General features: G+C 38.6%; 2 protein-coding genes across 2 annotated transcripts; both read right to left on the bottom strand.

The window, feature by feature from the left end:
• Positions 1-232: 232 nt before the first annotated feature.
• On the bottom strand, positions 233-1,518 carry LOC107548116 (steroid hormone receptor ERR2-like). Its single transcript, XM_016228663.1, has 2 exons — positions 1,497-1,518; positions 233-508 (listed from the first exon to the last, which is right to left on the bottom strand). The coding sequence occupies exons 1-2, from the start codon at positions 1,516-1,518 to the stop codon at positions 255-257; spliced, it is 276 nt and encodes a 91-aa protein (XP_016084149.1). The 3' UTR covers positions 233-254.
• LOC107603300 (estrogen-related receptor gamma-like) lies at positions 1,504-14,414 on the bottom strand. Its single transcript, XM_016296057.1, has 8 exons — positions 14,226-14,414; positions 7,770-8,237; positions 6,917-7,033; positions 6,683-6,796; positions 6,362-6,529; positions 3,321-3,355; positions 3,076-3,103; positions 1,504-1,779 (listed from the first exon to the last, which is right to left on the bottom strand). Exons 1-8 carry the CDS (start codon positions 14,233-14,235, stop codon positions 1,526-1,528), a joined length of 1,194 nt encoding a protein of 397 aa, XP_016151543.1. The 5' UTR covers positions 14,236-14,414; the 3' UTR covers positions 1,504-1,525.
• Between the last annotated feature and the right edge of the window lie 2,103 nt (positions 14,415-16,517).

Genomic DNA, 16,517 nt, shown 5'->3' with positions numbered 1-16,517 from the left:
AGTGACAGAATGAATTACACGGTTTCTCGAACACTGACATAAATATTAAGTGTGTCTAACCCTAGTCTGTGTTGACGTGGTACCCATTGAAATCAAGTGAAGGAGGAGCATTGGATGTGAAAGATCAGTACCGGCGGACAGCTACACGAAGCGTCTTCTTCATATTCAACCCCAAAAAGTGTTTTCTTTTGGCTTTTGTAGCCCTTGCGCACACAAAAAGTTTGCCGTTTTCTTCATCCAACGTCATCTCTTCTCTAGGGTGAGTCCATCATGGCCTCCAGCATCTCCAGGAAGAGTTTGTGCATGGGCGCGCCGCCGCGGGTTTTGATGCTGTAGAAGGTGGTGAGGGCCCGGCCGGCGGTCTGCCTGAGGAGGGGCAGGGTGAGGAGGAGACGTCCCACACGCTGAGGGTCGTCAGGGTGTCGCTGGACCTCCAGCTCCAGCAGAGCCTGATGCAGCAGGTCCCGTAACTTCTGCACGGCTTCCATGTCCTCGATGTACACCGAGTCTGAAAGAGGAGAAGAAGAGGATGAGTGATTAGACCTTCATATCTAAACGGGCCTGTTTACAACTGGTCACTTTATGCGTTTTCTCTGATTCGATTGTGAAAAGACCAGGTGTAAATGCCCTCAAATGTGTGGTAAGTACTGCCGCTCCGTAGTATAGAGTCCTTGTGATCGCGAATCTTAAAAATGAAAGTGAAAGTAAAATGAGAGCGCGCAATCGAAAGCGGTTTTAATAGCGGCTCCTTGATGCCCGCAATTTATATACAGTCACCTTTACTTACCCAACGATATAATTGCGAGAAAAAGTATTGAAATATTTTTTTTTATTCACCCATCTCGTAGGCTATTTATTCCCTTTAGGGTTTCCGTAGTACACTTAATTTCCTTTCCGAACACGGAACTGGGATGCGGCGGATTGTGGGAGACAAGGTGGAGGGGGGATGGGGGGATTTACAATGTCAGCTTAACATCGTGATGTCTGTCAGCCATCGGCGATGGAAGATGGCATCGTCTATTGGCCCAACCCTAGTTATTAACTTTACACAAGTGCCTTTTTCTCACCGATTTAAGGGAAAAAAAAAAGCTTACTCTGTTATAACTGTAGTGATAGTGTCAGTTTGTTTAGATGGCCTACCATAGTTAAAGAATGACATATCGCTGAATCGTTCATGTTGCTGCGGTCTCAGTAGGCGCCCTTGGCACGTGAATTTCTCTGAGTTTACAGTAATGGTTAGCTCCTAGAAACACTTATCAGGATGGCTGTGAAGTGACAGAATGAATTACACAGTTTCTCGAACACTGACATAAATATTAAGTGTGTCTAACCCTAGTCTGTGTTGACGTGGTACCCATTGAAATCAAGTGAAGGAGGAGCATTGGATGTGAAAGATCAGTACCGGCGGACAGCTACACGAAGCGTCTTCTTCATATTCAACCCCAAAAAGTGTTTTCTTTTGGCTTTTGTAGCCCTTGCGCACACAAAAAGTTTGCCGTTTTCTTCATCCAACGTCATCTCTTCTCTAGGGTGAGTCCATCATGGCCTCCAGCATCTCCAGGAAGAGTTTGTGCATGGGCACGCCGCCGCGGGTTTTGATGCTGTAGAAGGTGGTGAGGGCCCGGCCGGCGGTCTGCCTGAGGAGGGGCAGGGTGAGGAGGAGACGTCCCACACGCTGAGGGTCGTCAGGGTGTCGCTGGACCTCCAGCTCCAGCAGAGCCTGATGCAGCAGGTCCCGTAACTTCTGCACGGCTTCCATGTCCTCGATGTACACCGAATCTGAAAGAGGAGAAGAAGAGGATGAGTGATTAGACCTTCATATCTAAACGGGCCTGTTTACAACTGGTCACTTTATGCGTTTTCTCTGATTCGATCGTGAAAAGACCAGGTGTAAATGCCCTCCGAAACGCTTTCGAGACAAATTTAAATCTGATCGCTCAAACCGCTTCAGGAGGTGGTCTTGGATGCATCCCAGACGAAACTGAACAAGGGTAAATGCATCTGGCTGTTAAAACCACATATGTAAATTTTATTCCTCCCAAAATGTTTTTTTTAATATATATAAAAGTTATTTTTATGGGCTTTTTATAAATTTTTTTATTGATATACGACAGTAGAGAGATGACAGGAAAGCACTGGGAGGAGAGAGGGGAGTGGGATCGGCAAAGGACCTCGAGACGGGAATCGAACTCGGGTCGCCGTGACCGCAGTCGCACTATGTGTCGACGCACTAACCACGAGGCTATTGGCGCAGAACTCCCAAAATGTTGAAAAAAATGTTAAAGCTACATGCATCGTCATGAATGAATAGCTGAGTATTTCTTCAGCAAACCGACGTGCAAACTGCTGCAAATGAAACTGAAAGTAAGTCACAGACACTCAACACACACAATCATTCATAAAAAGTAGTACTAAGTAATACTAAGTTATCTTTCCAGTGCTGATGCCTTTGTGCAAGATGTCTTTCATCTTGAAATTAGCTGATGATGAATAAAATGTTGTGCATATCTGTTGCTTTCGTTGACGTGAACGTAAATTTGCATGTAGCGCGGGAATTTAAGATCTGATTTATATCAATTTTGTGGAGATACATTTATGTGGCCAAGTGTAAATGGAACCGTTTTAACAAATCAGATAGATATCCGATCAGAGAAAACGCTGGAAGTGACCAGGTGTAAACAGGACCAATAAAACCAACGTTACTCTTCCAAAGTTGCGATTTAATCTCAAGTATTCAGGAGAAAACTGGCACAAATTTAAAAAAAATTAAATTTTAACTATTGAAGCCACTTTAATTGAAAATACTGAATTACATGTGGCTTAGAGAGTGCAGACAAAAAACTCTGATGAACTTCAAGTTGCAATTGCTTTATGTCTGTAATGACAGCATGTCGGATCATTCTACAAGCAAATTATTCAGTCATATGACTTTTAGATTAATTAATCCAGTAAATGTGTTTATGCGCAGACATTCTAAATTAAATCATAAATTTTTTATGCGCATACATTTTTTATGTGCATTTAGGACATTATTTGTATCTTCACGTTTCCACCTAGCTATTTTATGCATTATACCAAAATCTGCATAAATGTAGATGTAAACCTGAAAAATCACGTTTGGTGACGTGAACTGGCATAAAGCGAAGACCTTCGAGGACCTAAACATCACAGATTTACCTCGTGGCTGAATTCAAACAATACTGTTTTCTACTGTAATATGCTGATTTAGTGCTCAAGAAATATTTATTATTATTATTATTATCAATGTTAAAAACAGTACTGTCACTTCTGTTCAATTTACTTCATCCTTTCTAAAAAACGGACATCTGGTCAGCCAGTGACAGCGAGAGAAAGCCTGGATGAGGGAGAAAAAAAGAGAGGTTCACGCCGCATGTCCACTGGTGCAGAAGAAAACATGCTCAAAATACACAAACACAGATGGCTCGTCTTAAATGAATGCAAAAGGTTGGTCAAAAATCAGATGGGTGACAAAGTATTGAAATATTAGCGTAAAAGACCTGCCACAATCTGTTATGTCAGTATTATTAATAAAACATTTTAAAAATGACATGAAAGTGAAAACCAGTTAACACTGTTTACTGAATAATTGATTTGAAAAAAACTGAAGCAATACTTGCTTAATTGGGAAAGGCTACATGATATTAATTAATACTATTATAATGTTTTTATTAATATATATTAATGCATTTATTATGAATTTAATTCAATATAGTAATACGTAACGATGTGAAACTCCAGCACTGTCGGTAGATTTCAAAAAGCTTATGACAGATGTCACCACCTTCACCTCATTAAGACACATTTTTTGCCACTCATTTGCATAATGTTGAACATTTCTAAACTTTTTGTCTCTGTCAGCACTGTTAATCCCACAATCCTCCCCTCCTACGGAGACTGTAAAGGCCCGCTCTTCAGATCTAGTGTATGTGGAGTGCAGAGAGCGGGATAAGAGTTGTTGTTGAGTACCTAGACACAGTGGACACTCACAATAGTGCTCTAAATTTGGAGGTCTTGAAAATAGCCAGAGACTGACAAAAGCGGTTGAAATCGCTCCTTCCAAGACTGAGCTCGGACAGCAATTAGGAGAAAAGGTTTCCACGTTCTGACTGGAGCTCTGACTCACCTGCTCCAGTTCCCTTCAATTATAATCTTTCTTTAGGCACCTGTTCTCTACAGACAGCTGTGATTGATAAGGACTTTCAGGCAGTGCAGAAATGTGAAAATATCAGTGACTAAAAAGCTGCTAACTGTTTTCTAGCTGGCTTTTTCATAGCCTCCTGAAATATTAGCCTGTTATTGGCACATTAGCATATGATCTGCTTTCCTTCCAACCACCAAGTATATTAGTGCAACTTGGCCAGTAAGTAACACTTCCCAGTAAAATGTGTAAGTATAAGTACCCAGATAAACCGTTTGCATGAGTAAACATGATGAATAACTATTACCGCGAATGAAAAGAGGATATTTCAAGAAGAGGATGTCTGCTACTTTTTGCACAGATTGCAAGCGACCTTTGCCACTACAATTAATACAATTATGCTTTTTATTTCTAGTGGAAAATAGTGGCCCTTCATAAGATCTGGTTCACAGTGCAAATTCAGTCGCCATAATTGCAGATGTCTGACTGACGTAAAGCAAAAAATATTGTTCCTTTGTTTTTACATGCATGAAATAGATTAGGCCATAATAATGGACCACCATAAAAACAGCAGGAACTAACAAACACATTGCAGAACATACAAACTGTATATGAATTTAACAATACTTACTAGTTGTTTAAAACCGGCTAAAAACTAAAAAACTAAAAACTAAACTGTCAGGTGATTCCTGACAAAATCCAGTGATTATTTCATCCTCCATTAGTCTAATACACTATAGGATGCGTCTCATTTAGATCCCTAGGTCAAGAATCACTATATCATGTACACTAGGAGTGGGCGATATACCGGAAGACACTAATTGGACATTAATTGGCTGACATTAGACAACCGGTAGAGATTTTAGACCATCGTCTCTATTGTGGTTACACGCTCATGTGATGTTGCTGTGCTACGTGGTCACGAGAACTTATCGTTTGCACTTGTTTTAAGCATTGCTATTTAAAAGCAAGTGATTTTAAGCCGTTAAAACGCAATCAGCAGCGAAAGAGAATTAATTTCGCTATATGCATGCACTGTCTGAGAGAACGCTGTCAGAGAGCCCGCGAGCACATGAAGACGGTGTTCATCATAGAGCGTTGGAGTATTGAACGGAGTAATTTTTGGCGCTTTATAGGCCTTGATACATACACTTTCATGTGTTAAAATGCCCGTCTTTGCAAGTATCCTTGTAAACACAGTAATTTAGGTCTTAAGTGAAAGCAAACAGCTGAGAAAGAAAACATGTGTAACAGTATATTGGATCCGGGCAGCTCTCTAAAGTGACAGCAGTCTAATATTCCTCCTGTCTGTCATTCATGTTAATCAAACAACAAAAGAGTGAAAATCTCTCACTGCTCTCGACTAAATCACTTTTGTAACTTTAATAAGAAATACATATTTAATTTACAGTGATGAAAATGCAGTGTTTTTATTCATTTGATTACTTTATACAATATATGTAGCGTTTTTTATTTATTTGTTCTACTGCAGTTCTTTTGTCCTATTGCTTGTAAGTAGTTTATTCTTATTTACTCGCTGACTATTTACTTGTCTTCAGTGAGCTGTTTTTTGTTTTTTTTAGGCTAGTATTAGTTTTTTGTGATATTAACCCTGGAATGATGAAATTTCTAAGGTATCAAAAATGTTGATATCATAAAGACCTTATTTAAAGCAAAATTAACTATATCGTGATATATCATTACCATGAAATAAAATTACTCACATCATGATATAAGATTTCGGTCATATCGCCCACACCTAATGTACACAAATTCACACTTCAGAATAAAGGAACATGGCGACCATTGATGCTCCCTGCTTTTCATGGTGCTTTGTAGAGAGTCAACATTTCAGTGCACTGGAAGGTTTTTGCGTTTGAGACAGCCTCCCTGATCAGTGCCGTGACTACTAAACTAGGGAGCTGATGGAGACGCACACTATGTTTTCAGGCAGAATGATATAAAACCCTTTGTGCCCTTAGTCAGCCAATCAAATAAGGGCTTACCAGATCGAGAAATTACATTCTAGTTTCAAGTGCAATGTGAATCAGACAGTGAATCAGACTGAGACAGGCAGAACTATGTGGTAGCTTAAGTTAAGTAACAGGAGAGTGAGTAACCGGTAGCTCGACATCAGAATAGCTTCATTGACACGGTCTCCTTGCCAACCGTCTTGCTGTTCCTCTTCTTGCTCTCACTTACCAGGAATGTGCTTGGCCCAGCCGATGATGACAACTAGTTCCCTGTCGGCCAGGTCGCAGAGAGTGGTGAGCGTGCGCTGGGCCGTGTCAGGCTGCAGGGGGTCTGGCATAGCAAACAGCTTTTCTGGCTCCGCCACCAGCAGATGAGACACAATGATGCTGGATGAGCCTGAGAGAAACAATATTACTCAGCTGAATAATCAAGCCAAGTTTATGCAGTAGTAATTGCAGGCCATAAAATTAAGTTTGTTTAAAATAAATAAATAAAATTACACATACATTTTAAATTCTAAATAAATAAATAAATATTTTTTATTATTACCCTTCTCTCCCTCCTTCCTTAAAGGTATCGGTGCACTCTGGTACGTAGCATTCTCCATCTCCGGGCGTCTCTTATATTTCTGCCGTCCACCTCTGACTCGGTCCAGGCGGACACCTACACCAAACACAGAAAGAGGATTAGGATTTTGGCACTGCCTGTGGATCACACCGTACACTGAGGTACTTAGGTATCGTAAGAGAGAGGATTGGTTGTGCTGGCCAGGTGCCACCTTACCTTCTTTGAGCATGCCTACTTTGAGGCACTTGGTGAAGCGACACGCCTGACAGGCCTTCCTGCGGCGCTTGGTGATCTCACATTCATTGGAGGCAGGACAACTGTACTCAATATTACCTGTTAGATGGAGGTGAAGATGTTATAAAAATGTCCAGAACAGTATTTTCTAGAGAAGTAAGTTTTTGTAGCAAAGAGCTCACTAATATACATAAAAATATTATTTATTATTTATTTTAAAAAAAAATGTTGTATACAACAAATATCAATAATTAACATAAAAAGAAGAAATCATATTTTTAATTATTAATATTTAATCTTTTTAATGTTATATATATTTTTTTATTTAATTAAAATAATACAAAATACCTTTAATTTCATGTCATGGGAACTAGTCATTAACGATACTACATTTGAAAAAATTGTGATACACAAAACAGCTCAATTTTGAGTGAGACATAACTGAAAGTAAACATTCAGTGAATCAGTTTAGTGAAGGATTCTTAAAAAATGATTCAAAGCTTTATCTTCTGAGTCTTGTTGAGCGATTCATTAAAAGGAGCCAGCTTATAAAAGACATTTGTTTTCAAATCGGATTATGGCTGTCATGCTATATGTTAATTTGTGTTCGATTCAATGAAAACAATGCAACAGAAAAACATGTTTTCTTGGTATTATTTGAAGGTATCTCGTCACATTAAATTCTGGATAAATATGATTTGTTCTGCCGAGAGGCTGAGGCAGCGGTGGCTATTAGGGGGACAGGAAACACTGATTCACACAACTAGCGGGCTTGGCTTACTTACAAGCTATCTGTAACGACAAGTGAATCTGGTACACAGTAAGACATGCTCACCCTGTATGGTTCTTTTGAAGAAAGCCTTACAGGCTTCACAGGAAGCCACTCCATAGTGGTAGCCAGAAGCCACATCTCCACACACCAGGCACAGTCTTTTGGGAAGCGTGCTTAGCGCATACTTGCAGCGGCCTCCTCCGCTACCGGTAGAGCCCTCCTCGGTTCCATCCGCACCCTCCTCCTTAAAATGGCAACGTAATGCAGGCGTGTAAGGGGGCGGGGAGTAGCGGCCAGCACCTTCTCCTCTGGATCCCCCTCCTCCACTCTGAGAGGAGTCTGAGGACACTCCTCCCGGGCTGGTCCTCCCGCCGCCACCGCCGCCACCGCCGCCGCCGCCGCCACCGCCACCGCCGCCTCCACCTCCACCTCCACCTCCACCTCCACCTCCGCCACCTCCTCCTCCATCGGGACTGCTGGGTTCAGCCTTTATGTACAGGTCGGAGCGTCGCTCTCTAGAAGACATGATACCTGTGAAGAAAAATGTGTGACAGTGAGGAAAAAGAGGGACCTTTTCAGTTTTTATTTCATCATAATCATCATCACCATGAAGGTCAAGACTGGATGTTTCAACATCTGACTCATTTTCAAAATCCAGTTTTAAATCTGATACATATCTGGAATTCAACCATTCGACACATCAAAATGAATGCATGGGAAATAGTATGTGTGAATCCTGAAGGTTAATCATCAGATTGAAGGTGAAGTCATGCATCTGATTTCACAGAACAACTAGGGTCGGAGATGAACATGGGCTTGAGGGAAAAATGCCAAGAAATATTAATAAAAAATCCTCCAAATTCAAAAGGGGGAAAATGGAAAAAATGTGTTTAATAAATGTAATAAAATATGATATAGTTATGCAATATCACACCAGAAACTGTGCTTTTTTCCCCCCAAATTAAAAATAAATTAATTTTAAGTGAGTTACATTTTAGACACAATATTGTCGGTTTTGAACAAATAGTTCTTCTAACTGAATTTATTACATTTAAAAATATGACAAAACATACCTCTAGTAAGGTTAGAGAAAATGTGCCCCTAAAACCAAGGAAATCCGCGCCATATCAGCAACAATGGCTATATTCATGGCAACAATAAAAGTATCATTTCAATACATAATTTACAATAATATAACATTTTCTTAAGAATAATCACTATACAAAAACATACAAGTAACAACAATAGTACTGATCAAAATAATTTAGAATATTTCAATTTAATCAATGATAAAAAATTCTTCCAAGAGAGAACTTTTTTAAATGTCTTTTAATGTATTTTCGGAGTAAAAATGTTGTGTAATATAATTTAAAATGGGACATTTTATTAAAACATATTTTACACTCAAAAAATTCTTACACAAGTCAAAAACTCCGTTTAGGTTTAAATATCACCCCTTAATGGAAAAGATAATTTTTTATTATTTATGAGGACTACTACTAAAAACAAATTCAATCCAAGACTGTGCTGTTGTCAGCCTAGTGCGTCTTGGCTAGGGCTGGGTATCAAGTTTGATACTTTTTAGGCACCGACCGAATTGCCTCGATACCATCGAGTATCGAAAAACATCTCATCGTTCGAGAAGGGTCTGGCTGCAGACTTGCACTTGCACTCTCAGACTTGCACTCTCAGACACTTGCGCTTCCACAATTGACATCACTTGCAGTCTTTTTTATTTTGTTCTATATTATTGATTACTTTTTGTTTGAATCTCTCAGCATTTTATTTATTGATTACTTTTTATTTGAATCTCTCAACATTTTACAACAGTAGCCAGGTGGTGAAGACAAGAAAAAAGAAACTAATTACAATGTCACTTGCAATCTCCACTTGCACTCTCCGCTACCTGCGACGTCACTTGCAATCGATACAAATCGTGCATGTTGCCAATGGAGACAAGAAGCTGTGGTGGTGATTAAACGATTAAAACTAATTTTATACTATAACGTACAGGGTCCTGCAAGAAAAAGACAAGACCTGCAAATCCGTGGCCACAGATCAGCAGAATATGAACGCATGCGCAAAGTCTCTCGTTAAGCGTTTTCCTCCTGTAGAAAAACATAAACACTTAATATGGCTTAATGTATTAAGATACATTAAGTGCAATTAAAAGATCAAATTCGATATATAGTTATTATTTAAATGTACTGCAAGGCAAGCAGGTGGCCATGAACACAACGTGCAAACTTTCACTTGTCCTCCCATACAGCAAAACGCCTAATGTGGCATAATAACGGATGATAAAGACAATTCAGTAGCCTATATGTCTTGTTGTTGACTCAAAGTATATACAGAACAGCAAATATGAACGTGCATTATGAAATGCATTAAGTTATTTTAAAAGGATCAACTCCGTACAGGCTAGCAGACGAGCCCAGAACGCAATGCATTAAATTGCACGTTAAACATTTTCCTCCCATAGAAAATCATTATAAATAAAACACGTAATGTAGCTTAATGGACAAAAACAATGATATAAAAGAGCTGTAGACAGTTTATTCTATATGGAAAAAATGCTTAACACGAAACTGTGAGTGTTGCGTTTATTCTGGGCTTACCTGCTTTCCTGTACATATTAGCTATGTATATTAATAATGTAGAGGAGCATACTGAGTTTGGCCTTTTTAGTCCATTATGCCACATCATGCCACGTTTTGCGGTATGGAAGGAAAATACTATATACATATTCATTATATTAATAAACTGTATATTTGATATTTTAATAGCATCTTAATACATTATGCCATGTTAAGTGTTTATGTTTTTCTACAGGAGGAAAATGCTTAACGAGAGACTTTGCGCATGCGTTCATATTCTGCTGTTCTGTGGCCAAGGATTTGCAGGTCTTGCCTTTTTCTTGCAGGACCCTGTATGTTATAGTACTAAATTATTTTTAATTGTTACTGACTTAGTGACGTCGCAGGTAGCGGAGAGTGCAAGTGGCGAGTGCAAGTGACATTTTAATTTAGTTTCTTTTTTCTTGTCTTTACCACGTGGCTACTGTTGTAAAATGTTGAGAGATTCAAACAAAAAGTAATAAAAATAGAACAAAATAAAAAATAAAGACGGCAAGTGACGTCGCTAGCAGAAGCACAAGTGTCTGAGAGTGCAAGTGCAAGGCTGCAGCCAGACCCTTTTGCATCGTTCAGTACCAAATTTCGATACCTAAGGGGTTAATCTCATCAGCGCCAGTGAGCCAATAAGCCTGCAGCACTAGTGTTCGACTAGAAGAGGTGCGGCGCAGATCGATCAGCGTTTGACATCCGCGAGAGCGATTCGAAAGCGCACGGAGCAGTCTGCTCTCTTTAGCTCTCGTGGTACTGTAATACACCGATCGGTCTGCACAGTCAGTCCGCGTCAAACGAGTAAGAGCAGCGATCATGGAAGAGAGCACACAGGCAGACCGTGCTGGAAGCTGCTAATGCTCATCAGTAAATCAGTGGAAAATAAATGGAAATCATGATTCTGTCTGAGCTATGCGTTTTAAAACGAACACGCACTAGTGTAAATGTAGCCTAACAGATGTGTAAACTGAAGACTATTTGAGCTTTATTAAACCTATTTGCACTGATTTATTGTGTTGGTTACATTTTGTTCCTTTGTGCAGTGGCTCAGGAGAGGAGTTTGTATAAACATCAACAAGCTGAAAAATAAAACCACCAGTTTTTTTTTTTTTAGATTGTTAAAATTGATTTCATAAAATTGGTATTGAAAAAAGTATCGTTCAGGAACTGGTATCGATATCGAACATTTTTGAATGATACCCAGCCCTAGTCTTGGCAGGTCATAATGCAAACACAATCGGTTTGCCTTAAGAGAATGTAAACAGGTGGAACAAAAAACCAATGCATGTTTAAATATTGAATATGTGCAATAGGCCTTACAGTGTAAACGCAGCATAAATCTCCTTTAAACAATAATTCTTATGAGCTATAAACTACAAATGTTTTTTCCCTGTAATGATGGAAACTAGTTTATTTTTCAGTAATCCTTGCTCTTCTTTCCCTTCAGTTAACATGCAGGTGCATGCTGAGCAAGCAGACAGCATTCAACGAACAAGCACCTTTACGTCCTCACTCTCTCAAGCAGTGTTATGTTAGGATATCTGCGAGCCGTTTCCTTTGTTTTCCCCATTGAAACCTCCGAACAAACCAATTCACTACACTTAATCAATTTCCCAGCAGTACCCAAGAGAGAGGACATTGTAAGAAAGTGCTCAACACGCTCACACAACAGCAGCTCTAATCGTTAATCTTAAAAATATCTTGAGATTTCGTTCTACTGGTAGCATCAGGTATGAATACATGGGTTCAGTATTAATAAATTACCTTGAAGTATTGCTACAAGATCTACACACAACACATACAGCAATTCAAACTGAAGAACAGAATTCTGCACAAATCTGTCCATAATCCCAGTGGCATGGCCTCCGCCCACAGCAGATTAGGGTCATTAATCCAGGAGAGAGAACCAATCCTCTAATTATACCTCCACAAGTGATGCCCTACAGACTCTGAACCACTCCACGGTACCCACAGTCCATAAACCCCCCTCAGGGACAAACTGACCTATAATGCCATTTCTCAAATTTGCTGATTTTGCCATTTTAAGCAATTTGCGAGAAAGAGAAATGTTCTAGCGCATTAACACATGGAAATTACCCAAGTTGCAGAACGACTGCCAAGTAGGGAACACAACCAGCATTGACATCTGCTCCTTACGATTACTAGAGCAATACTGGGTTTGTGAGCTTCCTGACTGAAATACGAGTCGTATATTGTATGAACTATACATAGGTTAATGCACATTTACCGAGTCATCATGATTATTGTCTGCCACTCAGATTATGGTCAAAAACTACATTTCCTCCTTCATTTGTCCTCGGTGGACATCACACACACACACACACATATTCCCCTTTCACCTGGTTATGTGTGATGTGTTGCAACGTTGGCGAGTGTGCAGAATGTAACTGTGCCCCAATGCCTTCAAGTCCACTGTACTTTCTGCCAAAACTTACATAACACCCGAACTTTGAATTTAACCTATACTCCCCATACCAACAGAAAAGTCTGCTTATATGATAAATATGGAACATTTGTGAGAACTGTTTCCCAGTTAAAACAAACCCACAGTAACAACTGTGGAGTGTACAAGTCACTTGTTCTCACTCTTTAGTTTTGACCTGTTCAGAGATTGTTTTCAATGCTTTGAGTTCTCCAGTGAACCTAATAATGACCACGTGGCTACAGTGAGGGCACGCGCCGCTGCGCCGCTTCACAGGAGGCCAATGATTCAATTGTGAGGACAAGCTGAGATCTCTAAATCCCTCATCAAACTGAAGGAACCGGATGACGGAGGAACGTTCCTTTTCAAACACATGTAAATGACAGACTACAAAGGAAAAGGCGCAAACTGATCATGCGGTGCAAACGACCGTCATTTCACACGTTTGTCTCTCCCGCTGGGGGTTCACGTGAACCTCACCGATGTGCGACATCCGATTCGGTTCATTATACATAGAAATAGAGGACTTTAAACGGTGAGCTTGTTTAAAATTTGATGTGGTGATGGAAGTCCAACACATTTCCGTGAGTCGGTTCTTTCGAACAGTTCGTTCCAAAGAACCGGTTCAAAACGATTTAGCGGCTTTCTTGCGTCATGGCGTTATTACGTAATCACATGGTCCCTATCATCCCGGCGTGGCATATTTTATGCTCTAAAATCCTCCAGTAAATACATTTGCACATACTGCTGTTTAAGTTTGATTAATAAGGGAGCTTATTGTAATTCATATGCCTGAGTTCTGTTTGTTGCAGCCATGATAAATGTAACGTTCATTTACACTAAACGATACTAACATCCGTTTACATCTACAGAGTTTTTGCACGTTTTAATAAAATGCTATTAATTAAAACCAAATCGCTTGTTTGCGTGTTGATATAACGGTTATACAACCAAATCGTAAATATATTTACAGTACGTTTTATTTGTAATATTTCTGCTATTCTGCTATAAAAGCATCTTATTTTTCGACCCGTCAGTCAAATTCTCTTATTATCATATCACTTGGTTCTCTGCTCATTAAGAATCGGTTCAAAGAGTCGGATCTGTTCACTCGAGAACCGCTCGAACCGACTCAGTCCGGTTCACTAAAAGGATGCCTCAAAATAACAAATCGTTCACGACTCGGGCATAGCTAATGTGAATGTGAAAACAACAATATTCAGTGTGCTATTTTACAACTTTATCAACCAAATCAATCACTTCCTATAGTACTCTGCAAAGCTGCACCGCCTAAATACATCCGGATTGATGCTTGTTTGAATTCGTCAGGTTGAATTCTCGTTTCCCTTTCTATAATGTTTAATACATTTTAAAAGTAATTTGTGTGTTTCACTTTGTGTTGCTTCCCACTTATAAGAACATGCTAGACTAGCTTAGCTTTCGCTAACTTACCTTTACTCATTCAAGATATGTCCCACCTCCTCCAAACGTCTCTACCGGAGAATATGTACCCAAAAATAGCTATTCATTGACTCGCCGCCTTTCAAACGCAAGGAAATCTGTCTGTGTTCCCATAAACATGCCCGAATAAGCTTAGTTTAGTTAGCAGTGTGCATCTTTGAACTTCACTTTCCCCCAGACAAACGTGTCATGAGTCATGCCTTCAGGAGGGAGGAGAGTTGCTCACAGGAGCCAAGCATTTTTACTAAATATATTCAAATAATCACGCAATAATGATTGATAAAAGAAAAAGCTTTAGCATTAGTGACTGATTATTCCATTCTATAATAAATGCAAAGGGGAAAGAACGAGGCACTGAGGCAAGTCGTTTGTTTTTCTTCAGCTCAAGGCAGTTATGTTAATAAGTTTGATGTAATGAGAGACAGAAACGGGCAAAAGAAAATCAGGGACTCTAAATACAGCAGGTCTGAACTCAAATAGATCTAGGATTATATGATCTATGTGTTTTATCAGTCCTACGGCTACTGAAGATCCTCCGCTTTAAATTGCTTGAAAATGAAACGTTTTTATTTATATTTTATATGTTAAGCAGTGGTACATCAGTGCTTTAAAGAGGGAATATATGATCAAATAAAAGTATGAATAAAACTATTTTTAATAAGAAAATATATTTACAACGATTAGCTTACCTTTTGCTCAAAAGCCAAAGGTCTTTAGTCTTGTGTATGCTGGAAATCCTCTCACTTTCTTTTGGTATCAGAAGACTACAGTAGTCAGTTCAAACTGGGCATCAGGAACCCTGACAAGAAAAGAGAAAATCAGCCAGTAATCAAAAAAATGTATGAGACTGAATATACATGACAGATCTATGCATTACAAAATAAGGCATTATATAATGGATTGCATCAGCAGAGACGCACGTTGCTATGAAGTGGCTAAATTATAAATAATACCAAAACTGCTACTAGTCTGAACCACATCTTCATCTCGAAACTAAAACTAATAAAAGCATTGCAGATATCTAACAAAAATGTCAGATTTAATCAGACACAACATTAGCCGTAAATGTGGTCTCAGCATTAGGTATTGCATTTATTTCTCTCTTTTGTTTGTTTAAAAAAAAAAAGTCTGTCCTGGCCAATGTCAATAAACCTCATGCAGGGCTTATTTTGTACTCCATAATAATCTGTGTCTGTTACACCGTATCCATGTTTTACACCACATCACCTACACACCATTAGCACAAAATGCTGACAGAGAGAAACCATTTCTTTGTCTTTCTCCCATGCACCCATTCTCCGGGCCTGCTCACTGTCATTCATTCAATCTTCACACACATTCGGACACTCGGATACTCTCATATGATTTCTGTGCGCAACATTCCCCTCCCCCTCCGCTCTCTGACACATTCCAAAGGTCAAAGTCACTGGAGGGGTTTGAAGGACAGGCACGGGAACTCCAAAAGATCTGTGTGTGTGTGACAGCAAATACATGTGAAGAAAAATGTGCTTCACAGCTGAGAGACAATTTAGCAAGTTCAAAGTAAGAATGAAAGAGATATGGGCAACTGCAAAATTCTTACTTAAAATAAACGTTAACGGAAATCTTTTTTTTTTGTATTTTATTTTATTTCAACTAGTTGTTATAGCAACACTTCTCATTTCATTTAGTTCAACTTGATATACTAAAACAAACTAAAATTGAATCAAAAATTGATATAGACATTTAAAAATAATATTAAAACTGAAAAAAAAATTACAGCAAAATTACTAAAACTTAAACTAAAATTAAAAGTAAAAATAAAAAACTAATTCAAAATAGTAATAAAAACTTAGGCTACATTTATCATTTCATTTGTGATGTGCTAAAATAACTAACACTGAAACAAAAAATTATAAATATATAGACATATTTAAAAATATATATTTATATAACAAATAACAACAAAAAATTACCAAAACCTTAATTAAAATTAAAATAAAATGGAAAATATAAAAATTAATCCAAAATATTAATAAAACAAAAAAAACTTAATGATACTAAAACAATACTGAGCAAAATAAATAATTTATTATTAACAAGATTAACAACAATCACACAAAAAGGTATTATGTATCTTGTTCAGATATTAAATGTACATTGATAAACTATCCCAGGGACTTTGGTGCAGTTAGCTGATTTCAGATATAACTTTAAAGGGTGACAATGAGAGAAACATGCAAATAAACTAAGTTGGTAGAGCTTTTTTTAACATTTAACATTATATTTTGAGACAAAAGTCAG

The sequence above is a fragment of the Sinocyclocheilus grahami genome, unplaced genomic scaffold (assembly GCF_001515645.1).
Source record: "Sinocyclocheilus grahami isolate Dianchi unplaced genomic scaffold, SAMN03320097.WGS_v1.1 scaffold344.1, whole genome shotgun sequence".
NCBI classification, from domain to species: Eukaryota; Metazoa; Chordata; class Actinopteri; order Cypriniformes; family Cyprinidae; genus Sinocyclocheilus; species Sinocyclocheilus grahami.
Note: the sequence above shows the minus strand (reverse complement) of the source record. Positions and strands in the feature narration are given on the sequence as shown.